The sequence below is a fragment of the Danio rerio genome, chromosome 13, assembly GCF_052040795.2.
Source record: "Danio rerio strain M-AB ecotype USA chromosome 13, GRCz13ab, whole genome shotgun sequence".
Taxonomy (NCBI): domain Eukaryota; kingdom Metazoa; phylum Chordata; class Actinopteri; order Cypriniformes; family Danionidae; genus Danio; species Danio rerio.
The window spans coordinates 44001692-44028797 of record NC_141033.1 but is presented as its reverse complement, the minus strand read 5'-3'; the positions used below and the strand labels follow the sequence as shown (position 1 = coordinate 44028797).

At 35.2% G+C, this 27106-nt stretch overlaps 1 protein-coding gene across 5 annotated transcripts in view; it reads left to right on the top strand.

Annotated features, from left to right (window-relative positions):
* The window catches only part of pcdh15a (protocadherin-related 15a), a 406352-nt gene that overhangs the window by 142931 nt on the left and 236315 nt on the right, over positions 1-27106 (top strand). For all 5 annotated transcript variants that reach the window (XR_015504985.1, XR_015504984.1, XM_087277644.1 and 2 more), the window contains 1 exon segment: positions 21644-21804. Coding sequence is in view for 3 of the 5 variants with exons in the window: in XM_087277644.1 (XP_087133770.1) it covers positions 21644-21804 (161 nt within the window). In the remaining 2 variants the exon portion in view is untranslated.

The window sequence follows — 27106 nt, the reverse complement described above, 5'->3', positions numbered from 1 at the left end:
AAGCCTGGTTTATACTCAACATGTCCGCTTGAGTGCATGCGGTGAATGTGATGTCATTCAGGTGTTGGCGTAGGTCTGCTTTGGGTGTGTGTGAGATAATTTTGTATAGCTGAGCACACAACTTGTTTTGTAAGTTTGTTCACGGCTCCGCATCCAAAGAAGCATGACTTGGAGCCGAGTCTGGACGAGCTGGTGATTTTACACTTGCAGCAACTTAAGAAATCCAAAACAACAGCCTGATGTAAAGTCCTTTAGGTCTCCTCTGAAACTTTGAGGGAAAACGATGCATATATTTTGTGCACAGGTTGTCCAAAACTTTTTATGTAAATTATTTTGTTTTGTTTTTATTGTATAAATGGTTTTGCATTGAGTACAATTAAGTTAACTTGGAAAGAGGCGCCGCTGGCCCTATGACAATGTTTAGAGGGTGTTGCAGGCGAAAGTAAAGAGCAGTGTCGCATACAAACAACCCAGGCTCATTCTGAAAACGTAGTATCGTGGACGTTTCTGTAGACCGCAAAATACGTCCTGGGAAGTACATATTTTTGCAGTTTTTGTTTTCGCAAACCTGAAAGAGGCCGCTGCACGCGCTTTTTCGCATCTCAAATACCTCTCGTGAGTGCTGTTCACGCTTACAATGTTATTGTACAACGATGATTTGTTCTGTGGACTATCGGGAAAAATTATAGCTTAAAGAGGCTAATACTTTTGTCCTTAAAATGGCTTTTAAAAACTTAAAAACTGCTTTTATTCTTGCCAAAAAAAAACAACTAAGACTTTTTCCAGAAGAAAAAAAATTAACAGACATACTGTGAAAATTCCCTTGCTCTGTTAAACATAATTTGGGAAATATTAAAAAAAAAGAAAACAATAGTCAAAGGGGGGCCAATAATTCTGACTTCAACTATATATATATATATATATATATATATATATATATATATATATATATATATATCAGGGTTCAACGCTAAGGATTTTTTCTACTGGTCCGATCGGGCAAGTGGTTTAGATTTTTACTTGCCCTGCCAAAATTTTCACTGGCCCCACCAAAAAAAAAGGGAAGTTAATAGCTATTTTTTAGCCACAAATTTTAAATAATGTGTCAAAAATAAAGTCTGTAAATCTAGAATTTCAATACTTAAAAAACAATTGTTAATATAAGTGTTATGCAAACAAAAAGAGCAGTATGGAGAATTTGGAGGTACTTTATTGCAGTTTGAAAATATTTAACAAAAAGTGGCTGACTTGTCAAACTGACGGCAAACTATGTATAACATCACTTCATTTTTATTTTGTCGTGTGGTTGCCACATAAATGTCTAAGACGTTAAAAGACGTTAGAGATAGACATTTTCGTTTAGCCTTATAATTTGATGTTGCCGCCATGTTGCTGTTTCTACGCTGTACTGGTTGTTACCAGGTTACAAAAAAAAAAAATAGCATGGTTAAATCAATCATACAAGACGAATCACAATATGTTGTTTACGACATTACAGAGAACGTAGCATTTAAAGATTTAAAAGCACAAACTTAAAAAATGCACAAATAGTCGCAGGCAAATTAAATGTTAGTGACTGACAAGGCAGCACTGTCCCAATCGGGCCAGTAATGATCCGGTCTACTGTCCCAAGTGTCTCTCACACTGGCCCTGGGCCACCGGGCAGTCCTTATTGTTGAGCCCTGTATATATCTATCTATCTATATATATATATATATATATACAGTTGATTCCTTTTCCCAACAAGGCAAGCTTGATAGTTTTGTTTAGTTCTTTCTCTACCTAATATGTTTAGTTCATTCATTATTTTTAATCATTCAAAAAATAATAGAATAAAAAATAAATAAAATACATATGTTATTTCTTAATTGTTTGTATTTAGTATTCTTTGAAGTCATACATACATAAAAATATTTTATTATACATATTTTTTATTTGTTCATACTTTATTTATGTATAGCCATTTAATAGCAACAACAACAACAACAACAATAATAATAGTAATAATAATAATAAATTGCCTGTCTAGGTCATTGATTGACTTTTGATTGCATATTTTCCCTCAGAGTTTTATGTTTCCCTCACAGCAGTCTAAATAAATTGCTCTCCGTCTAATCTTTCTGCTTTCTCGGAGACACAATTGCAATATTTAATAGATCTCATTTATATTTTTTCTTTGATGTGGCTGTTTTCCCTTTGCATCTTATTTCCCTCTCAGTTTATCAGTTTTATACATTAGCAGAACTGTTGAATCTGTGGCACAAAATTTCAGTAATAATTTCCCAATTTCTCCGATCTCCAGCACTGAGGCAGTAAAGGACCACCACTCATAAATGAGCTCCTGGTCCTCTGGGGGTCTCAGGAGAGATTCCCAAGGGAGCTTTACACTTCAGAATGAGATTATCCTCTCCTGATGTACTTAACTTCACGGAGGACGTCACACATCATTGTGGGTGCAAGAGAGAAGGAAAAGTCTTAAACCCAAAGTCTGCAGCCGTGTAATGAATTGCAGAAGATCTCAGAGGTCTTCTAAAATGCTGCATTAAAGTGTTGAGGGTTGGACTGCCTACTGCAGGCTGTGTGTGTTAGTGTATGTGTATTTTGATAGAGAGGGCCTGTGATTACTCAACATCCAAATGAGCTTTTTATTGTCCAGAGGCTACTATTTTTCTGTGTCTTAGAAGACAGAAATGTATGTCATGTTTATTGTGAATTGGGAAAAGAAAAAAATAAAGAAAAAATTGGATGTGTATGTAATATATACAGGATCTTATGACAAATTATTTCATCTGATTTCATTCATTTTGAGGAATCATACTGTTCAGTGCAGGTTTTGGCGTCTTGTGCTGGGGGTCTGTTGAGCTGCATCCCAATCATCAGAAATACTGCAGAAGACTTATTGGTAGCTGCATGGACTTGAGATTCTCACAAAAATCTGTCAAGTTTGGTAAAAGAAAAATCATGGTTTGAGGTTACATTCAGTATGGGGACGTGTGAGAGATGTGCGGAGTGGATGGTAACATTGACATCTGGGGTAATATGGAGGAGGAGGCATTGAAGATGAATCCAAAGAATCTTGATGAACTCTGGGAGTCCTGCAAGAACGCTTTCTTTGCCATTCCAGATGACTTTATTCATAAGCGATTTGAGTCATTGCAGAGATGTATGGATGCAGTCCTCCAAGCTCATGGGAGTCATACACCATATTCTTTTCCACTGCACCATGACTTTATGTTCTATACTGGACATTATTTCTGTTAAGTGACAAGACTTTTGTCTAAGCAAAGTCAGACTCTACGGTCCTAATTAAATATATCTAAAATCAAGGCATGATCATATTTTATTTTGGTAAAAAATAATCGTAATCTAGAGGCATTTGTCTTTCATATAAGCCACTTCTGATACCAAATTCAAGTTATTATTTGTTGTTCCTAAAACTTGGATAGTTGATGACTTTTGTCAGGTAGTGTATTTTGTTTTCAGTTAAATTTTTGTTTCAACATTTTTAATGTCTATTTGTAATATTATTTATATGGTAGTTTAAATTAATTAAGTATAAGTTAAATAAATAGAAACAAGGCCTGTTTCTTTAGTCATACAGAGATCAGCCTTTGCCACTGGTACTGTAGCTTAGTAAAACTGAGCTGACGTTGGCACACTCTTTGCCCTATGATTAATTATGATTAATTTTAGCCTTTTTTGGAACTTATCAGCATAAATTGCTTCTTAAAAGGGTCCTGTTATGCTTTTTATGCTTTCTGCTTCCTTTAATGCATAATAATGCCATTTGAGAATGAAAAAAATAAATTAAAGCACAAAGTAACTCCTAAGGGATTTCTTCTCTGTATCAGTAAGGACTGTTTCTGAACTCCCTCAAATGCCTTGATTGTAGTCCATAGTTTTCTTCAAGGAGTGTATATATCACAGTGTGTTGCATTTAAATAAGTCTTGCCCAAAGAGAACAGGGCCTGGTTCAGTAGTGCATTACAATGGTCACGCTTTTTTCATTAGTTAGTGTATTTACTAGAATTAACTAACTATGAACAATATTTGTACAGCATTTATTAATCATAGTTCAACATTTACTAATGCACTAGTACCATCCAAATTCATGCTTGTTAACATTAGTTAATGCATCGTGAGTCAACATGAGCTAACATCTTTATTTTCATTACCGTTAAATAACATGAGTAAATATTGCATTAAATGTATTGGCTATTGTTGGTTCAAGTTAGTAAATGCATTAACTAATAATTAATAATACAGCCTTATTGTAAAGTGTGACGTTACACTGGCACTCTTTTAGAATCATATTCTTTGCACATCCGATCCACAACTTTTAGCAAGCTATATCTCAGCACGTTCACAAGGCGAATTACAGAGACCTAACTAAGCTCAAACTCCCCTCTTGCCCTTCAAATGGGAGGGAGCCCCGGGCTCAAGGATATTCTGAGCTCAGGGCTCTCTCCTGGGACAGCATACCAAATACGCTTTATAATCAATCATGAGCTAAGAGTGAACTCTTGACAAACATAAAAATGGAAACTTGCAGATAAATGCAACCCAGGTTCATTCTAAAAATGTACCCTATATACATTTCCAGAGAGTACTAAATACGTCCCAGGAGCTACATTTTTTGCAGTTTTTCTTTTCGTGAATCCACCAGAGGTCACTGTGTACGCTTTTTGAGATCTCAAATTTCTCTCACGAGTGACATTCTTGTGAAAATTCACCAGAGGCCGATGTCACCTGACTGACTGAATGATTGACTGACCGATCGACTGACCCACCGTCCTCCTTCCCTAAACCCAACCAATAGTGTTTTCAAAAGCACCGACTAAAAAGCACCCACCCACTTATCTAAACCCAACCAACAGTAATAAAAAGCAATCCAGAAAAAGAAAAACCCTAACCCTTTGGCCGCTTCTTCACCCTGTTATTTACTTGTTTATTTTATTTTATTGGCTTCTATTTTTATCTTACCTGCTTTCTGGAATCGTTTTTTTGCCAGACTCAAACCCCGTCATCTTGGTCAACTCCTCATAATTCACAATCTCCAGAAATAAATATAGGACTGCATTTTCAGAATGAGCCCATGTTGAATAAATGAGACATTTACAGCATGCTATAATACGTTATTTGATTCAGGTGACACCTGCGGCTTATATTACATCTAGTGAGAATAATATGTGAGAACCACAATAATTCTTTCTAGCATCTCTCTTTTTTCCATTTCATAGAAGAAAGCATGTTATTTGGGTCTAAAACGGCAACAGGGTGAATAAATGAGGGCACAATATGACAATGAGGATTAAGCAAAAGTCTCTATTGAGGTCACCATTTAATCTCGCTGCTGTCTAGAGATACAGCAAGAAAATCCATTTGATCTTTCCTGTTGTTTCTTGGGAATCTCGCGCTGTCATTTGAATATAATCAAATCTTCCACCCTCTCTGATGGAGAGGTATCTGATTGCTTGCAGTTGTCCTGTATGAGTGAACACTGAAGACAGTTACACGAGCCCGTGTTTTAATGATTTTGTGACAGTAGGACTCTTCTGCAGCGTCAGATGATGAGCAGAGATTTTCATCAATAGGGTAACGTGATGTTCTAGGATTTTCACATCAAATTCGATTTCTCTAGCAATCGATTTTTTTCCACTGGATTTCATATCTTTTCTGCAGTTCACACACTTACATAAGATTCAGGGCTCTTTTAACAGAGCTCAGGCTCATGAGGCAAATGAACACACACACACATACTTAGGCCCTGTTCACATGAACATGAGCATTTTCGAATACCACACTTTCTTCTATGCAGTTTCGCTGATGTCTGCATTAGGGGTGACCAAACTAAGTCCTGGAGTGCCGTTGTCATACTTGGGCTGTGTCCAAAACCGTTTACTACTCAGTAGGTACTGCATTTGAATTTAAATGTACTACTCAGCCATTAGAAAAGTATGTTATATACAGTATGAATGTGAGTAGAATGAATTGAATTTGGATGTACTATGTCTACCAGTTTGTCATAATCACGTGACATACCTGCATGAGTTGCATCGCTTCACTCTTATTTATGAATTCTCTCACGGGGCATCATGGGATATCCGATGCACACTTCAGACTTTTACCGGAAGTACTAAGTCATCTGGGTACTTCTCATATACTATTTTTTGAATTGTATGGACTTGGAAATATTACTCAGCTCACATACTGTTTTTACCATACTATATAGTATGGAAGTATGCGATTTCGGACGCAATCATAGTTTAGCTCCAACTATCCTTCAACACACCTGCTGGGAAGTTTCTTGTATATGTAGAAAGAGCTTGATTAGCTGGGTCAGGTGTGTCTAATTGGTGTTGGAACTAAACTCTTCAGGACACCGACCCTCCAGGACCGAACATGGGCACCCCTGGTCTGCATGATGGTGGAGACTCAGGTGACTGAAAAACTGAACCTTTCTGAAATCTCTGGCCAGAGTGAAAATTGTCCGAAATCTTGTTTCCTCTAGGTGGAGTTTTCGCATCATGACGTCAGTTTGCATGTTGTTTTCTCTTTGTTGATTGGCCAACATGGCTGGGTTCACACCAAATGCAAAGATGCAAATGAGGGAAATTTTTGCAGAAAATGCATTGCATATTTTGTGTCCTGTCTGATCTTACATTTGCATTGGTTTGGATGCAATTTACTTGTGTGAATCCAGCATAAAAGTGTCAATATTACATGGTTTGGGGTGCACAATTGTTTTAATGTGAAAAGACCTCATTAAGTAAGAATAAACCAACTTAGTAGAGTACAACTAAGTTATACCAATACCTCATTATATATTTTTGTGTCTCTAAACCATATAAACCTGTAAAATATAAACACACACATACACACACAAACACACTTCTACATGGTTTACAGGTACACCCCATTGGTATAATGTATATTATGTTGTACGTTTTGACCGTCAAAAGACCCCGCTAAGTATGATTTTTAAGCTTTTTGATTTACAAACCACCTTAATAGAGCACTGTAAAAAATGCAAGCCAAGCTCATTCTGAAAATGTACCCCTGTATACATTTTTGGAGAGCACCAAATATGTCCCAGGAGGTAAGTGTTTTTGTTTTCAAGAGTTCACACTTAGCTGATGATTGGTAATGAGCTAGTTTGGCATGCTGTCCCGGGAGAGAGCCCTGAGCTCATAAGATCCTCGAGGCCGGGGCTCCACTCTCGCCATGCAAACGGGAGGGAGTAAAATGCAGTTTCGCTGTTTGTCTGCATTAGGGGTGCCCAAACCAAGTCCTGGAGGGCTGGTGTCATACTTGGGCTGTGTCCAAAACCGTCTACTACTCAGTAGGTACTGCATTTGAATTTAAACGTACTACTCAGCCGTTAGAAAAGTATGTTATATACAGTATGAATGTGTGTAGAATGAATTGAATTTTTGTTTTTGTTTTCAAGAGTTCACACTTAGCTGATGATTGGTAATGAGCTAGTTTGGCATGCTGTCCCGGGAGAGAGCCCTGAGCTCATAAGATCCTCAAGCCCGGGGCTCCACTCTCGCCATGCAAACGGCGAGTTGAGTTTGAGCTCAGAAATATCTCGAGAATGCTGTTTCCTCCTCCCTAAACCCAACCAATAGTGTTTGAAAAGGACCGATTGACCTCCGTCCATACGGAGGTAAGTGGTCAGCTGGTAGTGCAAAAAGGAACAATGTCATACCACCCCGTAGCATTCATTTTAAAGATATGTTCCTCTGGCTACATAATTCACAATCTCCAGAAATGTATATAGAGTTACTTTTTCAGGATGAGCCTATGTTGAAAAGAATGCTGGGTTCCAAACAATTCCTTTATGCTATTCCAACACAAATCAAGTAAACTTTATCATTTTTACAAATTTAAGTGGATAAAAATTGTGTCGTTTTAACTCATTTTAAGTAAGTAGCTTGAACAAGCAGCAAAAGTCATTTTACACTGTACAACTAGGTCATGCTGTACCTATGTCATTATACATTATACAATGTCCCTGTAAACCACATAAACCTGCACACACACACAAACACACACACACACACACAAAACTGGAGGATGACAGCTCATTTCTGCATTCAAATAAGCATCCACTTCCTTCGGTTTAAATTGGACCTGCTTTTCGCTGTCAAACAACAACTGTGTCCCTTCTCGGATTTTTCCGTTTTTTTTAAACTGATTGGCACAAACTGCTTTGGCTGGCAAAAGACGAATCAAATGAGTTGGCAGAGAATAATCATTTCTGAAGAAAGTGTGAGTGCTACTTGCTCCTGTGAAACTCAGTGCCATGATGCAAGGATGGTTGGCTGCTCACTGCTATGTGGTTGTTAAGGCTTTCAGAGTAGTTTTAGTGCATTGCTGTGCAGTTGCTAAGATTGCCGGGGTTTCAGCAGTGCTGGAAAAAAAAAGCAAAACAGACTCTTCAAAATATGTGCCTATGTGGTGGTATTTATTTCTTTTTTTTTATTTATTTGTTAAATTGTGGTTTGTTGTTACAGTATATGATTGCATCTTGGCAGTTTCAACATGGATTGTTTGGTAATTGTCACTGTAATGTGTTGAGCAAATTCTGCAGTGTATTAGTTAACAAATCATGGATGTAACAATTTTGTAAGATAACAAAATAGTCAATAGGGTTGGGTATTTTAACCCTTTCAAGTGTGAGTTGTATATACGTCAGCCTTTTCCTATACCTTTACCTTTTCTGTAAATACTGACAAATATTCTGATTATATTGTAAAACTTCTGATACTGATTGTCAAATATGCATATATTTTGCCCTTTAAGCAGCTTAATAATGATTGTATTCATTGTTATATGATGGGTAATAGGTTCTGCCATTGTTGCTTGAAGGAATCTACAATCATAAGTTAGAGAGAAGTATTCATATTATTTATTAAATTACTCAATACTTGTATTTTATTTGCTAGATAGTATACAGCTGAGGATACTCACAGCAATATAGCATATGCTAGATTGACATGAGTACAACCACAGGAGAGATCCGAGCTGCTGAATTTACTTTGTTTATTCATAATTTTCACCAAAATAATTGAAGTTAAGCAACTGTTTATCTGGGAGAGGAAGAGAGAAAATATTCTAGTAACATAAACAGCGTGTCTCTTACGTAAACTAAGCAAATCATCCAGTTACATAGGAAAATAATTATTATTGCCGTCTCCATAGACTTCCACATGCATTTTACAAACCTAAATGGTATGTTTTGCTTGTAGTTATATGTATTTGAATGTCTGAAACCTAAAAAAAATGTTATTTGTTTCAAAGCTTGAATAAATTGTGACAGTCTGAATGTTGTAATCACACTGGTGTGATCGTATTCTTCAGGGACCAGCCAAGGCTGATCACACTGGTGTGATCGTACTCGTGAAAGTGTTCATTTTAAATCTTATCAATTCCAGTTGTGAATCTGCTCATCATTTGAAATGTTCACTTAGTCGCAGATTTGAGTCTACTGTGTTTATATATCAAACATATTTATTCTTTGTTATTAGTTAAAGGAGAATGTGATGATATAATGTAGTGTAACATATTGTTATGCTACGTTATATTACAATACATTATAGTACATTGTTATTCAAGTATTATTATTAACGTATAATATAATATAATATAATATAATATAATATAATATAATATAATATAATATAATATAATATATATATATATATTGTACTAAACCGTAACAACCTGTAATATATTAATTAATAATAATAATATATATATATATATATATATATATATATATATATATATATATATATATATATATATATAATTATTATTATTAATTAATTAATTGATTAATTATTATTATTATTTTTTGCCTTAAATTGCAGACTAGCAAAATTCTTTCCATCATGTTTCCATTATAATCTTATATAATATTATATATATATATTGTACTAAACCGTAAAAACCTGTAATATATATATATATATATATATATATATATATATATATATATATATATATATATATATATATATATATATATATATATATATATTATATATATATAATTGTTACTATTAATTAATTAATTGATTAATTATTATTATTATTTTTTTTTTTTGCCTTAAATTGCAAACTAGCAAAATTCTTTCCATCATGTAGCCCTATATAGCCCTATATGATCAGGCTACGAGACCAGCTAACTAATACCATTTAAACATTAGCTCGGCCAGGAAAGCACTTAGACAAACTCAAAAAGTTCAAACTGCTGCACTTTTACTGATTCAACTTTTACATCGTTGTGCAATTCTGTTCTCTCACTGAACTTTTTCAGTGTGTATAAGTGTATGGGAGTATTCTCCACCTGTTTAATTATCCACCATGCAAAAAATGGTATATCCTTTCACTTAGAAAGATAATAGCACACCTCTCCTCACTTGCATTCAAATGTATTGTTCACATCTGTAGCATAAACACGCACAAGGTCTAAATAATAGTAATTTTGCTTTAGCAAACAGCAATAATGATGCAGTTTCTCAGGTTGTTTAGGAAGGGATGTAGAAAATCTGCACATGTGCTGCGGAGCTCATGCTCACACCTGGTTATGGGTGTGAAAAGGTTCCCGAGAAGCTGCGGTGGATTTGGTATGTGTGTGTGGTGGATGAGTGTGTGTATACACAGTTCTCTTGAGTCTTCACTGTGCCTGGTGTGAGATCCCTCTTAATAGCATTTGATTTTCTCCAGTGGGCAGACGTGATTTCTTTACTCCCAGTTTTTGTATGGTTTCATCCATCTTCTCTTGTTCCTGACAAATCTGACACAATTTTGAAATAATCAACATTAGAATGAGCATTTTATTTTATTATTACTTTCAAGCATTTAAGGTCACATCCAAAATGTTAAAGTTTATTTTATTTTATTACAAGTTAATTTAGTTTTAGTTTAAGTGTTCATTTTTTAATGAAACATAATTTCTGACAACATTTCCAAATGTGTTTATTAAACTATTTTCACAATAAGCATATTCATTGTATACTGTTACACATTCAAATGTGTGCAGATAACGTATTTATACAGAGTGTAGGGTGAACAAAGAAAAGCAAAGCAGGATGTTTTACAGACCATTCATATACTGTTGAGTAGGCAGTTGTTGATTTCATTTCTATTGTTTCACATTGAAAACACACACCTACCTGCCCACATACACATACAAAAGAAGTATCGAACACGTCATGTTTTACCCTGGAAATAATATTTATAAAGAAGCTGAATGTTGACATGGAACTCAACCAGATTTTGGTAAAAACCCAAACAATACAAACAAAAAAATAAAACAAAACACAAAAAATATATATATGAAAAACAACATTTGTTCATTAACAATGGAATGATGCAAGGAGAAAGTACTGACATGTGTTTAATACTTTATATAAAAGGCTGTTTTGGTGATGGCAGCTTAAAGACGTCTCTCATATGAAGAATGAAGACATGCATTGCTCGGGTGTGAGTTTTTTTCACGGACTTCAACAGAGTGTAAAAATCTTGATGGTTCTGTGGGTCACGTCTATCAAATCTGATCTTTACTTTGTATTTTTTATTGGATTCAAGTCAGGTGATTGGCTGGGCCATTCTACAGCTTGATTTTCTTTTTCTGAAAGCATTTGAGTTTCCTTGGCTGTGTTTTGGATCATTGTCTTGCTGAAATGTCCACCCTGGTTTCATCTTCATCATCCTGATAATATAGATGTTGGACTACTACTGAGAGATTTTAGCTGCTGTCTGGTAGGGTTGGGGGATTTTGACCAATTTGGCATCGTACATTGTCTACTGTAAAACATTGCGATAGACGATAGCTTCGGCGTCGTAGGCGGAGGATGGGGGTCATTTTATAACTAGTTAATTAATTGTATCCTATCGTTTTCACTACCTGGCCCTCATGGTCTTGCGTTACCCATTACCAAACCATAAAAGTTACACACAAATGACCACCCGTCAATCACTTTTTTCCGCGGGACTCTGGCATGAATAGGCAGTGATCTGTGTCGTTCTAATGACTTTTCCCACAGCTGGTGGAGGAGACTTGTTTGGAGTTCACAGTAATTTGTATTGTGATCGATGATAACTTCCTTATTTTATTATTATTATGAGGAAATAATAACAAGTAAAGATGCTAGAGCTCGACCGTTTTGGTCGCATATGCGCCAAAATTTATCTATGTGACCTTAAAATATATTTGGAAGCATTTGGGCGAGTGCATACATTTTCACTGCTGTCACTGCAAAATCCTCACCACGTACGCAGATTTACGAGACATTTACGCAGAATGCATCTTTGTACCTAAAAACGCCAAACGCAGCACTCAGGAACAGATTAAACAGTTGTTATGTGAACTTGCTGAAGTAAAACTAAAGCCCGCAATGCTTGCCCCGCCTTTGTGCTCTTCTTATTGACCCACTGCTCTAGAACTGAACGCGAATGATTGGTTAAAATCAGCTGTCAATCACTCAGTCAATGCCTTCTGCCTTCAGATGACAGGAGCTACAATCGCAGAAATGTGAAGCGCGGAAGATGAGAGAATGAAAATAACACTGACATTTTGTTCTAGAAACCACCTTAAGTTACTAATAATGGCACATCTTTTTGGTGATCATGTGCTGAATGTTAATCCACCATTTACACTTTTCCAAGAGTTTATGAAAGTCTTCCAGTGGCTTCAAGTCCGCTATGAAAATAACTAAAGCCATTTGCTGTAAAGTCTGTGGGACGGGGTTTGCTGGTAACAACATTTGCCACTGAATCTACACATTTTAAGCGGGAAAGGTACTGTATAATCCAGCTGCACAAGTGGCAGCTATATGTAAAATTTGACACAGCTCATGTAAAGACCGTTATTGCTATTAAAATGACATGCAAATAATAATCAATATATATCAATATAAATGTGGGATGGGACGATGGATCCCGATGCCGGCTCAACATTGTGAAGTTCGTCGGCCATCCGCGATGGATGATGGCATCGTCTATCAGCCCAACCCTACTGTCTGGGCTTTCACTGCCTTTCTACACCTTCCTTTCTTTGTTTAATACTTTTTACCCTGCATAATTTCATTTTATTATGCATAGTTTCATTTTTAAACTAATTGGATTTGTTTTCTTTGCATAAATGGATTTATTTGCTTACCAATATCCGGGGAAGATTTCAAGTCAACGACAGTTTTAGAAATAAGTTTTCTGAGAAAAATGGTGATGTGTTCAATACTATTTACCTAATACTAAAAGCATAGGCTCTGTTTGTGTTTACTTGAGGTAAAGTTAAATGATATTATTGCTAAAATTCTATTATAATCTAATTCTGCAAATACTTGAAACAGGATTAGTGACATAACGCTTATGAAAACAAGATTTTACCTTAAAGCACGATACTCACAGTGGCATTTATTTATTTATTTTTTTTTTTTTTATTTATCTTTTTTTTTTATCTTTTTTTTTTTTATTTATTTGTTATTTTTAGTTTTTTTGTCAAGGTGTCTCGCTCAAGGCTTTCCTAAACTTCTCTCACTTGCTAAAACTTAGATCTGTATTGGTGTAAGATAAGTGGTACATGGGATAAGACTGCTCTTACCTGCAGTCATGAGTGATACTGATGGACAGCTCTTTCCTCACTCGGCAGCTCAATAATGACATATTGATATTTGGATTTCAAATGATTCCTATAACCCAGGCTTATACACAGTGAGCCACTGTACAAACTGGTATGGAATGGAAAAGCCGTCCACAAGGAGGTAAGCGGTCGGCTGGTAAGCACGAAAAGAACAGCATCATACCATCATACATATCGTTCATTTTAAAGACTAAATGCAGCCATATGATCCTCTGGCTACATAATTCACGATTTCCAGAAATGTATAGGGCTACGTTTTCAGAATGAGCCTATGTTGGTTTTATTGAGATTTATTAGTCAGAGAGTCACAGCATCAATTAGAAAGAATCACAAGACGTCAATTGTTCCAATCTATCAGCAGAAAACAATATTAATCTCTAAATTAAACAGTGCAATTTTATGTTCAATATATAGGGCAAAACACAGATAAAAAAAATATGTATAAAAAAACAATATTTTTTTTTACTTTTTCTGATAATTATTGCAGAAGCATTCACACCACAACAAGCACTGCAGATATCAGCTATTTCTATGTGGGTTTGTGTGACTTTGATGGACAGCAGGTGTGTTGTGACCCCTCGCTGGAGGAGCTGAGATGCTGTTTACCCAGAGACTCCCACATCTGCCCTCACTCGCAGATGATGTGTTTCTGCTCCGCTCACATGCTAAGGGGTGCTTTCACTCAGGTCATGGATTTCCTTTCAGGTAATATTGAAGGTAAACATCAAGGCCTGTGAGTCTGTCTGTGTCCGGCGGCGGATGTCTGTTATGTCAAAGTTTCTCAGGGATCTGGGCTGAAGGCGACTGACTACCCAGTTAAAGCTGAAGTGTATCGTTTCTGCTCCACTAGCATCACCAAATGCAATTGCAGCAAGAAAAATTGTTTCCCACAGAGGAAGTGCACCTGTATTGAGATTGATATCTGGGATTGTGTTATTGTGGCTATTCTGGTATACTGTTCTGCTTTTTGATATAGGATCAAAAAGATGTGCTGGGCCGGTAATTGAGGCTTTGGCATAGTTTGAATTCAAGGATGGTTATTTATTTTATTTATTTGTTATTTTGCTTGAGAATGTTGACATAAATATGTTTTGGTTTAAACTTTTAATTAAATGGGCTACCAATATATATATATATATATATATGTATGTATATATGTATATATATATAATTGAAGTCTGAATTATTAGCCCCCCTGAATTATTAGCTCCTCTGTTTATTTTTCTCCCAATTGTTTATAAAACACATTTCTAAACATAATGAATTTAATAACTCATTTGTAATAACTGATTTATTTTATCTTTGCCATGTTGAGAGTAAATAATATTTGACTGGAAATTTTTTAAGACACATCTATACAGCTTAAAGTGACATTAAAGGCTTAACTAGGTTAATTAGGTTAACTAGGCAGGTTAGGGCAATTAGGCAAGTTATTATTTAAAGATGGTTTGTTCTGTAGACTGTCTAAGACTAGCTAATAATTAATAAATAAAAAACCTTGCTCTATTACACATAATTTGGGAAATATTTAACAAAGAAACTTTTAAATTTAAAATGGGACTAATAATTTTGACTTCAACTGCATATGCATATGTGTGTGTGTGTGTGTGTGTGTGTGTGTGTGTGTGTGTGTGTGTGTGTGTGTGTGTGTGTGTGTGTGTGTGTGTGTGTGTGTGTGTGTGTGTGTGTGTGTGTGTTGTGTGTGTTTGTATAATATATATAATTATATATATAATTTTATTTTATTTTATACTATTATTATTATTTTGTTTTTCATTTTTATATATTTATACTGTATGCATTTAAAAAGTATTTATACATTTTAACATTAAGTGTATTGAATTAATTGCATTAAGTGACATTAAGTGTATTTTTTTATTACATTTTTTAAAATTGTAAAAAATGAAAATTTACCAATTCATTTTACTTTTAAATTAAATGCATTACATGGGCTACGCAGTGGCGCAGTAGGTAGTGCTGTCTAGGGTCGGAGCAAGCTGAACTGCCGCTTTAGGCAAAGGATGATCACCCCGCCCTCAACCCGTAAATGAAAACGGAAATTACCGGTTATGCAATTGAAGAGCGAGTGGGGTTGCTCGCGGACATAAAGCCTGGTTTAACTGAGAATGAGGGTGTTGAGGGAGGTGTCGCAGACATACAGTAACTGAGGACGCGGGTGTTGAGGGAGGTGTCGCGGACGCTACCCTTTCTATTCTGCCGCCCTAGGTGGTCGCCTCTATGGGTGCGCCGGCCCTGGTTCTTTTGCCTCACAGCAAGAAGGTCGCAGGTTCGAGTCTCGACTGGGTCAGTTGCCGTTTCTGTGTGGAGTTTGCATGTTCTCCCTGCGTTTGCATGGGTTTCCTCCGGTTTCCCCCACAGTCCAAAGACATGCGGTACAGGTGAATTGGGTCGGCTAAATTGTCCGTAGTGTATGAGTGTGAATGAGTGTTTGTGGATGTTTCCCACAGATGGGTTGCGGCTGGAAGGGCATCCGCTGCGTAAAAAACCTGCTGGATAAGTTGGCGGTTGATTTCGCTGTGGCGACCCCGGATTAATAAAGGGACTAAGCCGACAAGAAATGAATGAATGAATAAATGCATTAACAAACATATAATTTAAAACACTTTTTATTTAATAAATATATATATATATATATATATATATATATATATATATATATATATATATATATATATATATATATATATATATATATACATTTTAAAAGTCGTTATGTATTTATGTATTTCTTTTCCCACTGCACCATGACTTTATATTCTATACTGTAAATTAATAATGTTTATTGACAAGACTTTTGTCTAAGCAAAGTCACACCTTACTGTCCTAATTAAATCATTAAAAATCAAGGAATGATCATATTTTTTTTTGGTAAAATAAACATAATCTAAAGGCCTTTGCCTGTCATATAAGTCACGTCTGACACCAAATAATCAACAAGAAGTCCAGTTATTATGTGTTTTTGCAAGACGGTTTTGTTATGTAGTGTATGTGTTCTAACATTTACCAATTAATTTGACTTTTAATTCAATGCATTACCAAAATTATGAATATATACAGTTTTAAATGATTAAATATATTTATAATTATATATATATATTGAAAGTAGTTATACATTTTAAAATCATATTAATGACAATAAAAGCACATTATACAAAATACAGCAAAAAGTACATTTCGTACAAACATGAGTTGTTGTGCAAACAAAACATTAAAACAACTTTAAATCATATCAAAATTTAGCTGATAATTTTCAAGTGTAAAATGATGCAGTTAAGGGTTTATAATCATAGTTTCATATTTATTCAAACTGATTTAATGTATTAGGATTAAGAGGTGGCATGGTGGCTCAGTGGGTAGCACTGTCACCTCACAGCAGGAAGATCACTGGTTCGAGTCCCAACTTGGCCATTTGGCATTTCTGTGTGGAGTTTGCATGTTCTCCCTGTGTTCGTGTGGGTTTCCTCCAAGTTCACCAGTTTCTCCCACAGTGCAAAGACATGCACTATACTGTAGGTCAATTGGATTAACTAAATTGGCCGGAGTGTATGAGTGTGTGAGACTGTATTGTACTAGGTTGCTGCCGGAAGGGCAACCGCTCATAAAACATATGCTGTAATAGTTGGTGCTTCATTCAACTTAGGCCACCACTGAAATAGAGACTAAGCCAAAGGAAAATGAATGAATGTAGGAATAAAATGAATGTTTTGCAAATTATGTTTTAAAAATGTTTATAAATGATTACCTTTCATTAAATGTTTGTAATAATTAATGAATAAAAAATTAATTTAATTCTTTTAAATACATAACTTAAATTTTAGGTAAATACAGTTTGATCAAGAAACTAAATAAAACTTAATTTACACATGTACACAAGTAAATAAATAGAATCAAAGATAGGCTAAAAATCTGCAGAATTCCTGCACACGCAGATTCGGTCTGGCCCCAAGTCTTGTGCATTTTTTTTTAATATATATATATATATATATATATATATATATATATATATATATATATATATATATATATATATATATATATATATATATATATAAAATGTAATAAATAAAAATGTTTTTTTCTTTCATTTTTACAACATAAAACAGCCACTGTGCTTTTTTATCTTCTCAAATAACAAAATTAAGCGCAATCAAACAAACCACTGATTTGCAATTTTAATTAGTTTGTTAAAACAATTTTCAGTCAAGCAAGATTTGCCCTTGTGACTTCTCATGCTGGGAAAAAAAAACATATCCTCAGGTCCACAAAATCTCCCATTTATGTATAAGTCTGATTCCCCTTAAGACCGAAATCCAAGAATGGCCCCTGGCGCAAACAATCGTATTCACCCAGAATGGTTTAGAAAGCAGTACATGTTCTTTTCTCACAGCTACACAGTGCATTTACAACCTTATTTTCACATCCCATTAAACTCTTAAGACGCTCTTGTCCACTTAAAGTGCCAGCATGTGTTGTATTTGTGCTAATTCAAGACACAGTTTGTTTGTTGATTTTTTTATGCTTATTAATGAAGCATTGCATTTGCATATTTCAGTTTTTCTTAAATCTTAAGCAGCATTTGTTTTTTAAAGAAATCGGTCTATTATATTTGCTGTGCACATTGTATTATAGACTAGTGTGACTACTTTTTTAGGACGTAATAGTTCTCTCAATTTTTTTTTTTTTCAATGTTTTCCTTTCTTTCAAATTAGTCCCCTTAAAAACAAGCACTCAGGAGAATGATAGCCATCCTATTCCTTATGCATATTTTATAGACAGTCATTTACATTACAATACAATACAATACAGATTTTTTTATGGTTTAGTATACATTTTTTATTATTATTTTTTTTCTGAGAATATAGGATTTGCCATTACTACTTATATTAGTATTGTATCTGAAATATGTGTATTTTATTTATTTATTTATTTATTTATTATGGTTATTTTTATTTGTTTTGTTTTATAATTATTTTAAGTACATTCATTTGCAATGTTTGATGTTTTTTTCTTTTGTATGAGTTCCTTTTTGTATGAGTGTTTATAAGCAATATCACACGAGTTGCAGTGCAATATGGCTGTATATCAGCACAGGTGGAAGGCATGCATTGGCTCGAGGCCACAGGCCGAGTGCCTTAGTGTCCCACCAGTGATGATATACAGCCATATCGCAATGGTACGTGTGATATTTTGTTTATACAACAGTTTGATTGAATAATCGTGTATATAACAAAGAAAATCCAACACAGAGAGTCTCAAAAATCCTTTCATAAGAGGAACTACTTTTTACACCATTCACATCTGCAGCTGACACCAGAACAGCAGAAACCATTGATTAAAAGCACATCACTTTAGAGCTAGGATTTGAATGATTCTCTAGCGTAATGTTTAAAGTGATGACATTACAGGTGATTTTGCTGACATTTTAAGATTATAAGGCTGAACTCTATGAAATGTTCAGTATTTGTACAGTATTTCTCTGTTGCAATCGGAAGATCACTATAATTAAACCTGAAATAGTCAAAGCAAGCACTATCAGATTAATAGCATGAGCATGAATACAGCACTACAACAAAGACAGAGATCGGCTTAGAATTTCACTTACCTATTTTATAATGATTTGATCAGCTGTAGTTTGAAATACGAAAAGAAAACGCTGGGTTTTCCTCCTCTAAGAGCTTATTTTGTGGTCTCTGTCGCCTTTTTGTGGCAGGACGTCAACTGTCTTTGCTCTGCTCAGTATGATGGGCTGATGGCTGCTGAAACGCTGAAATATTTAAAAGAAGCACTATCCTTATAAATAAACTGCATAGTTGCAATCTAAACATCTACATTCTTACTTAAAAAAGCCTTAAAAGTACATTATGTTGTCCAACAGCTGCAATATTTGTCAAACTGTTATGAGTGTATTGACCTACTGTCACTCTATGAGGGTGGAATAATACAGAATGCTGAGGATTGCTGTACGAGTGCTGTCATTGCAGGATATCACAATACAGCTATCAGATTAGAATATAATCAGATAATAATTTTAGGAATGTATTTATTATTTCCTTTTGCAAGTTGCTTTGTTTGCCAAGCTTAAGATTTACAATGAATTACATACTATTCCTGGGTCTTTTTTCCAATAGTCTCTTTAAAAAATCTTAGATTAATCTGGCTCTCAGGTGAATGTTAATTCAGATAGTGACTCTAAATGAATCCTTTCCAAATATTCATTTAGTTTACAAATGTGTCTGTTATGATCTTCTGGACCTTTCTTGGGAGTAAACTGTAGAACCTCTAAGTGTAATTGAATATCGCTGGACGCTGTTCTGTTCATGCTCTGTGACGGCTGATTATTTTGTGTGTTTTTCTGCAGGGATTCAAAATGAGTTGAAATAATTTGCAACACATTGAAGCATAAAATGAAGTTTAATTATCTCGTCGGAGAGGAGAGAACTCAGCCAACCATACATTAACACATGCTGAAATTATGACCTTCACATTCTTACATAATCAGCCTCTCATACACAGATATTTATGAGCCAGGAGAGAATGCTCATTTACGACCATTGTTTATTCTTGAGAAATCAACTAAATACTTACTGTATGATATGTAATTTTACATTGCTTATGCTTTCCTCTAGTGTTGGGCCTTATCATACACTCAATGCTATAAACTGCCAGACTGGACATGCATGTTTTTTTTTTTTTTGCTAGTTTTAACTCGGCACAGGTATCATTTTCACGTTTTGGGTAGGGCTGAGCGATTTAGTGAAATTGCGATTTATTTTGACCGATATTGTGATTAGATTTGCGATTGATTTTGTTAAAGTCAAGATTAGGCTGAAAATTGTGGTTTACACACTAACAGAATTGCAACATTCTTTGACTAAATATACATACATTCATTAATTGTGTATATGTATATATATATATATATATATATATATATATATATATATATATATATATATATATATATATATATATATATATATATATATATATATATATATATATATATATATATGTGTATGTATATATATATATATATATATATATATATGTATGTGTATGTATATATATATATATATAGATGTATATATATATATATATATATATATATGTATGTATGTATGTATGTATGTATGTATGTATGTATGTATGTATGTATGTATGTATGTGTATATATACTATACACACACACACACTATACACACACACACACACACAAACATATATATATATATATATATATATATATATATATATATATATATATATATATATATATATATATGTTTGTGTGTGTGTGTGTGTGTGTGTATAGTATATTGTCGGTGGCATAGCGGCTGTTGGCATTTCTGTGTGGAGTTTGCATGATCTCCCTGTGCTCATGTGGGTTTCCTCTGGGCGCTCTGTTTTCCCCTATAATCCAAAGACATGCTCTATAGGTGAACTGGATGAACTAAATTGGCTGTAGTGTATGAGTGTGTGTGAATGCTAGAGTGTATGGGTGTTTCCCAGTACTGGGTTGTAGTTGGAAGAGCATCCGCTGTTTAAAACATATGCCGGAATAGTTGGCGACCCTTGATAAATAAGGGAGCCGAAAGAAAATGAGGGAATGTATAGTACATGTACACATCAGGCTACTGTGCGTGTGTTTTGTTGTTATTTTACAGTTTTTCTCACTAAAGAGAAACACTATAAATTCTTTTACTAAAGGGTTGTATTCTATTTCTTTTTTTAACAGTTTTACTAGGTCTTTGTGATATATAAAGTACAAGTCATTTTCTTTGTGTGAGAATGCTTGTGTTTTGAATGTCATATATACGTCCTGCCATACAATGTGCCACTGATTGTTCAAAAAATTGATTGATTTTGGCAATTTGTGGACATTAACATTCCTATTTTAAATGTTTGAGTAGTCCGTCTCCCATTATGCACCTGGATTGAACTCTTTCTTCTTTCCATCTGTTCTGTCAGGTACGATTCTGGTGGAAAACATGCAGATCAACGGTCGAGCTCGGGATCCAGACAGAACCATCTCTCTGACACTGCTGGACAACTATGACTATTGGGTTATTCTTGACCCTGCCCTGCAGAGACTGTTCCTCAACAGCACCGGACGTGTGCTGGACCGAGACGTGAGTAAACAACCACATTCATTCACTCACAAACGACATGAGGCTGCTGTTGTCCTTTGGTTGGCATAAACAGACTGCCATAAACACACACAGACAAATCTATGTTTTACTATCCTGATGGGGGTTCTCCATGGCCATACAATGTGATTTCCATACTGTACACGTTGTATATTATGTCCCCAACCTGACCGTAACAGAAAAAAAAGGTCTGTTTTACAATTTCAAAAATACAAGAATACTTCATTCTGTGTGATTTGTAAGTATTTGTTTCCATGGAGTTGCCAATTTAGGTCCCCATGGTGGAAAATATGCCCATGAGTCTGTGCATAGCCATATGCCCATGGTATATATACACAGCAAAATCCTCAATTTACTCACTTCAGATAGTATTTGAAGACTTTAGATGCAAAAACCTCTAAAAGCCATTTGATATTTTCCTTCTAAAATTAGCATTTTCACCCAACTCATGTGTGTTGGCTCAGTAATTTTATATTTATATCAACAGATAAGTTCTTTCCATTGCCTTTCAAGTGAAATAACAGAACATAAACATAGGAGGCTGTGAAAAATTCTCATTTTCGGAGAACATTTCAGACGGCATTTAGAGGTTTTTGCATCTGAACTCTTCATTTGATCCCTTATGAAATTGAGTTAAAGTTACTTAGCAACACAGTTAAAGTTAATGAGACAATGAAGGGATTAATTAAGTGATGATTGAGCACTGATGATGAACACCTGCTGGTAATGAGCAGAAACACAGAAGAGAAACACAAAACTACGATCGATTTCAAACAGCAGCAGCTTCACTTATTGTGCACAGCCCATTATTTCCAAAAAGCATACGCTGATTCTTTATGGCTGTTTCTCAATATGCGTTCTTCAGCCGTCTTGCGTCCTCGTGTTCTCGTGCAACGTCATCATCAGCTGCCCAAGTTTAGTTCCAATAATCAAGACCGCAAGTACGGAGGACGCGTGAAACTTCCCGGATGTGATCTTGATATCGAAGACGCAACGATGCAGACTTGAGCACAGAACTCGCTCTGGAAGTCCCAGAAGTCATTGCGACTGGAGGTGGGAAGCGCAGCATTTTATTTAGATTTATTATTAAAGTTCAGAGATATCACTTATTTACATCAGGAGTTTCCCTAAATGAAACGGTGAAAGTAAACATTACCATGAACATCTTAATAAAGGAATAAACACATTAAGGGTGTTTGTTTGCTGAAATTCATATTAAAATCTTTTTTATTCATATTGTGCAACATAGATTTATAATGTTTTTATGCAAAGTATATATTTTGAAAAGGGAATAACAATAAATCGTTGTATGAAGGCTGTAATGTTTAAATAATTTACCATTTAAAAGACGTGAAGGTCACGTGACCATCAGGAAGAATGCAGCATCTCATTTCTCAAAGGACGCGTTCTCTGCCCTCGCGTTCTCCTGAGTTCGTTCTTTTAAGGACACCTGGCAAGACCGGTCTCCAGAAGAACACAAGTCCGTTCTCTGCGTTCTTGGAATTGAGAAACAGCCTATGTCAGTGTTTTTTGAGCATTTCCGATGTTCAACATGTTTTATAATTTGATAAAAGTATTGCTGAGTTCCATTCTCTTGATACACATAAAAAAAAACATCATTCAAACTAAACAGATCAAAATTAATCTTACCGATTTGACCAGTGACTAAATCACCACAGAATCAATTATCCTGATCACATTTGCTGTCTTTATGCATCAATTGTAATAACACACTATATGACAAGCAAAGCGAAACTACCATTAGGAAAAAATCTAATCGAAGTGCCCAAGTAAAGCAACTAGTGTTCTCCTCAATGGGGACCTTTTAAAATACCAAAAGTAGTGTCATTTATTTTTTTTATTGTTGTTGTAAAAAAAATACTTAATCAGTTAATTTTTAATAATATTTGAATATGGAATTTTTTGGAGTCTAGCAGAAATAAGGTCAAACTGGTTGTAAAAGTTGCTGTTTGTAGAGTTGCTTTAAAATCATAGGCTGAGATTTTGAGAGATTCAATTTTATTTTTTAGGGGTGTCAAAATCAATTGCTACTTCAGTGCACCGCGATGCAGACACGGACAATTTGGTATCGGTTCAATAATAATCATAACCGGTTATTATGTACTGACGTCATTTACCTCATTTGCGCTCTGTGGCGAGGGAGTTGAGTGCGTGTATTTCAAACACTCCAGGCACCAACTACTTAAAAATGCAGAAACTGTGCACAATTTCACTGTGTGTGTGTGATTTCTGGACAGTCTTTTACTGACACTTCCAACAGAAGCCCCTATTTCTCTGCGATTGAGGGAATGAAAGTAACCTCCATTTCTCTCTTTCACTGTGGCCCATTTCACCTGCTGGCGTGACTTTTCCTCTCGGCTGTATGCATTCCGCAGCTGTACCTGTGCATTGTCGCGGCACGGGAATAAATTTCCAAATAAATCGTGTGAGCAGTCGGTAACTCTGGTGTAATTTTAAGAGGATTGGGCGGACTCACAATATCACAATATCACAAGCAAGCGCGCGTGGTGTGTGTGTGTGTTTATACAGACAGCTTGTTATAGCCACCCCCCAAAATACAACACTGTGCATGAAAAGCATCGTCAATGCACCGTGATGCTCCGAGATATCGAATTGAACCGTATCGATGACATGATAATCGCAACCGAACCCAATCGTGAGACCAGTATAGGTTCACACCTCAAGTTTTTTTTTTTTTTATTTCAGTTAATTTTATCTTAGGCTGGACTGAAATCAGTTGTAGTTTTTTCCTCTTCTGTGTTTCTGCTTATTAGCAGCAGGTGTTCATCATTAGTGCCTATCAACTTTAACTGCTGAGTAACATTAACTCAATTTGAAGAGGGGCCAAAAATTCTGAACTGAGTAAATTTGACATTCTATATATATATATATATATATATATATATATATATATATATATATATATATATATATATATATATATATATATATATATATATATATATACATATATATATATATATATATATATATATATATATATATATATATATATATATATAATTGCTTATTTTTAACAGAATTAATTGTTTTATAAAATATATATATAGAAATTTTAAGATTTTAAATATCTTTTAGATTTTTATTAATACTATTGACCGTGTACGAGCGGACGCAGCCATTTGAATCTTTTTGGCTCGAGACTTCCAGGCTCATTTACTTCCATTCATTTTTAGAAGTTCAAAACAGCTCATTATGCTCCTTGATGTTGCAAATTGACCTTTTCTTATAATATTAATCTGCTTTTTTTGTATAGTCATGAACACATTTGTTTGTAGAGCAAGTCGTTTGACCGTTTTTTGCCATTTGTTAATCCTAGTCGATTCTCCCATAGGCAACTGAATAGGAACGATATCAAAAACAAGCGTGCGTGCGTATTTTAGAATAAGGTCCATACGTAACTATATATATATATATATATATATATATATATATATATATATATATATATATATATATATATATATTATTTATTTAATTTTTTTTAACAGAATGAAATGTCTGTCACTTGTTTTTGTTTGTTATCTATGGAATAATGGAAAAAAAGAGAGCACTAGAGGGCGCTGTTCAGACCTCTGGAATATATAATAGGTAAGTAGGTGAATGAAGAAGAGATTCAGGTGTGGTAGACAGAAGCATGGTTTCTTGGAGCTGCTATAAACTGTTTGTTTTGTGAAGTCCTAGTTGGGAAATCTTGCATTTAGCTAAATCTAGCTCAGCCTAAGGACTTCCTTATTGTCCAGATAACTGAATGTTTGGGAAATGTATTGGTATGCTGTCTGAATAAGATTTGATGTTTTGGATACCATCACAATGAAGTTTCATTTCTCACTTATCTGCAAAATGTTAAATCAATGCAAAAGTAGAACAACATATTTCAACGTTTTTATTTCGAATCAGTGACCAGCATTTTTATTTCCATTATTCCATGGAGGGAAAAAAAAAAAAAAGTCCACTGACAACCCTAATAAGTTGACTGAGCTCAATTATTTGTGTAAACTCGTTGCCTCAATTTAATTGAGCAATAGAGTCTCCCTAAACGCGCATATTTAAGTTTATTTAACTTGACGGTTTTGTAGACTATACTTATATGGTTCAGTTCACCAAATTTAGTACTAAGTTTAGTGAACTGAACAATTTAAGTATATTCTACAAAACCAGCAAATTAAATTGAGGCAACGAGTTTACTCAATTTAGTTCAGTCAACCCATTAGGGTTTTCAGTGCAGTTGCAGTTACATAGAAGCTGAGGAAATGTGATTGTCTCTTTAATTAATTATTTCTTTACATTTAATTTTAAAAGGCCCTCAAAGTCCAATACTATACTGTTTTAGAGAATAAAAACAGCCAGTTCTTCATGAAGACTAAAAAAGTAGCATATTTTACTCCTACAGCCTCCATAGGAGGATTGTGATTCCGCTCCTCTTTTCCACAAGTTTCATCTCATCCCTCTTCAACTGTCTGTCTGTACATTACACCGCTCGTCTATAAAGAGTCACACGTGTGTCTGTGTGCTGGAAAAAGAAGCGTTGTGGTGCTGACAGGTCTTTTTCTGACACTATATTTGAGGATGATTATAGGACAATCCCTCCACTTCCTCCTCCTCGTCCTCTTCGGGAGGCTTTGTGGGATTCAGACACTTCACCGAGAAACTCCACTGTTTGTTTTATTCCCAGCACATCAGGCCAGGCATCTGATTTATACTCAAGAGAATAAACAGGCTTCACATTAATCCTGTTTACATTGTTACATCCGGTTGTGTAATTGTGTGTATTCACACATACAGAGATGCCACTGCTGGATGTGTTGTTCAGGCTCTTATTACTAATGCTGCAAACTATAAAGTTATTGACTGGTTATTGCTTCTGTATTGCCACATATAGACCTGAATGTACTGTAAATGAGCCACAAATGAAAAGGGATTTTTAGCCTTAAAATAGTCCCAACCCAAGCTCATTCTGGAAACGTAGCCCTGCGGACGTTTCTGGAGACCGCGATTTACGTGGCCGGAGGTACGTAAAGGCCACGTTTGGTTTTTTCGAGCGAACGCTGCGGGGCGGTGTGGCGCCGCTCCGCCCCTCCTCTTCGTGCTCGCCGGCCGACGGCTCGCCTCCGAGTGGAGGGCTTTCCCGATGCAATCAGTTTGTCCGCTTAGCTCACAGCGTTGCGTCGGCGGGGTGGAGGCCCCGGAGGAGGAGCCGGAGCAGGCCGCGGTGGACGACGACCGGGATCGAGTCCGGGGA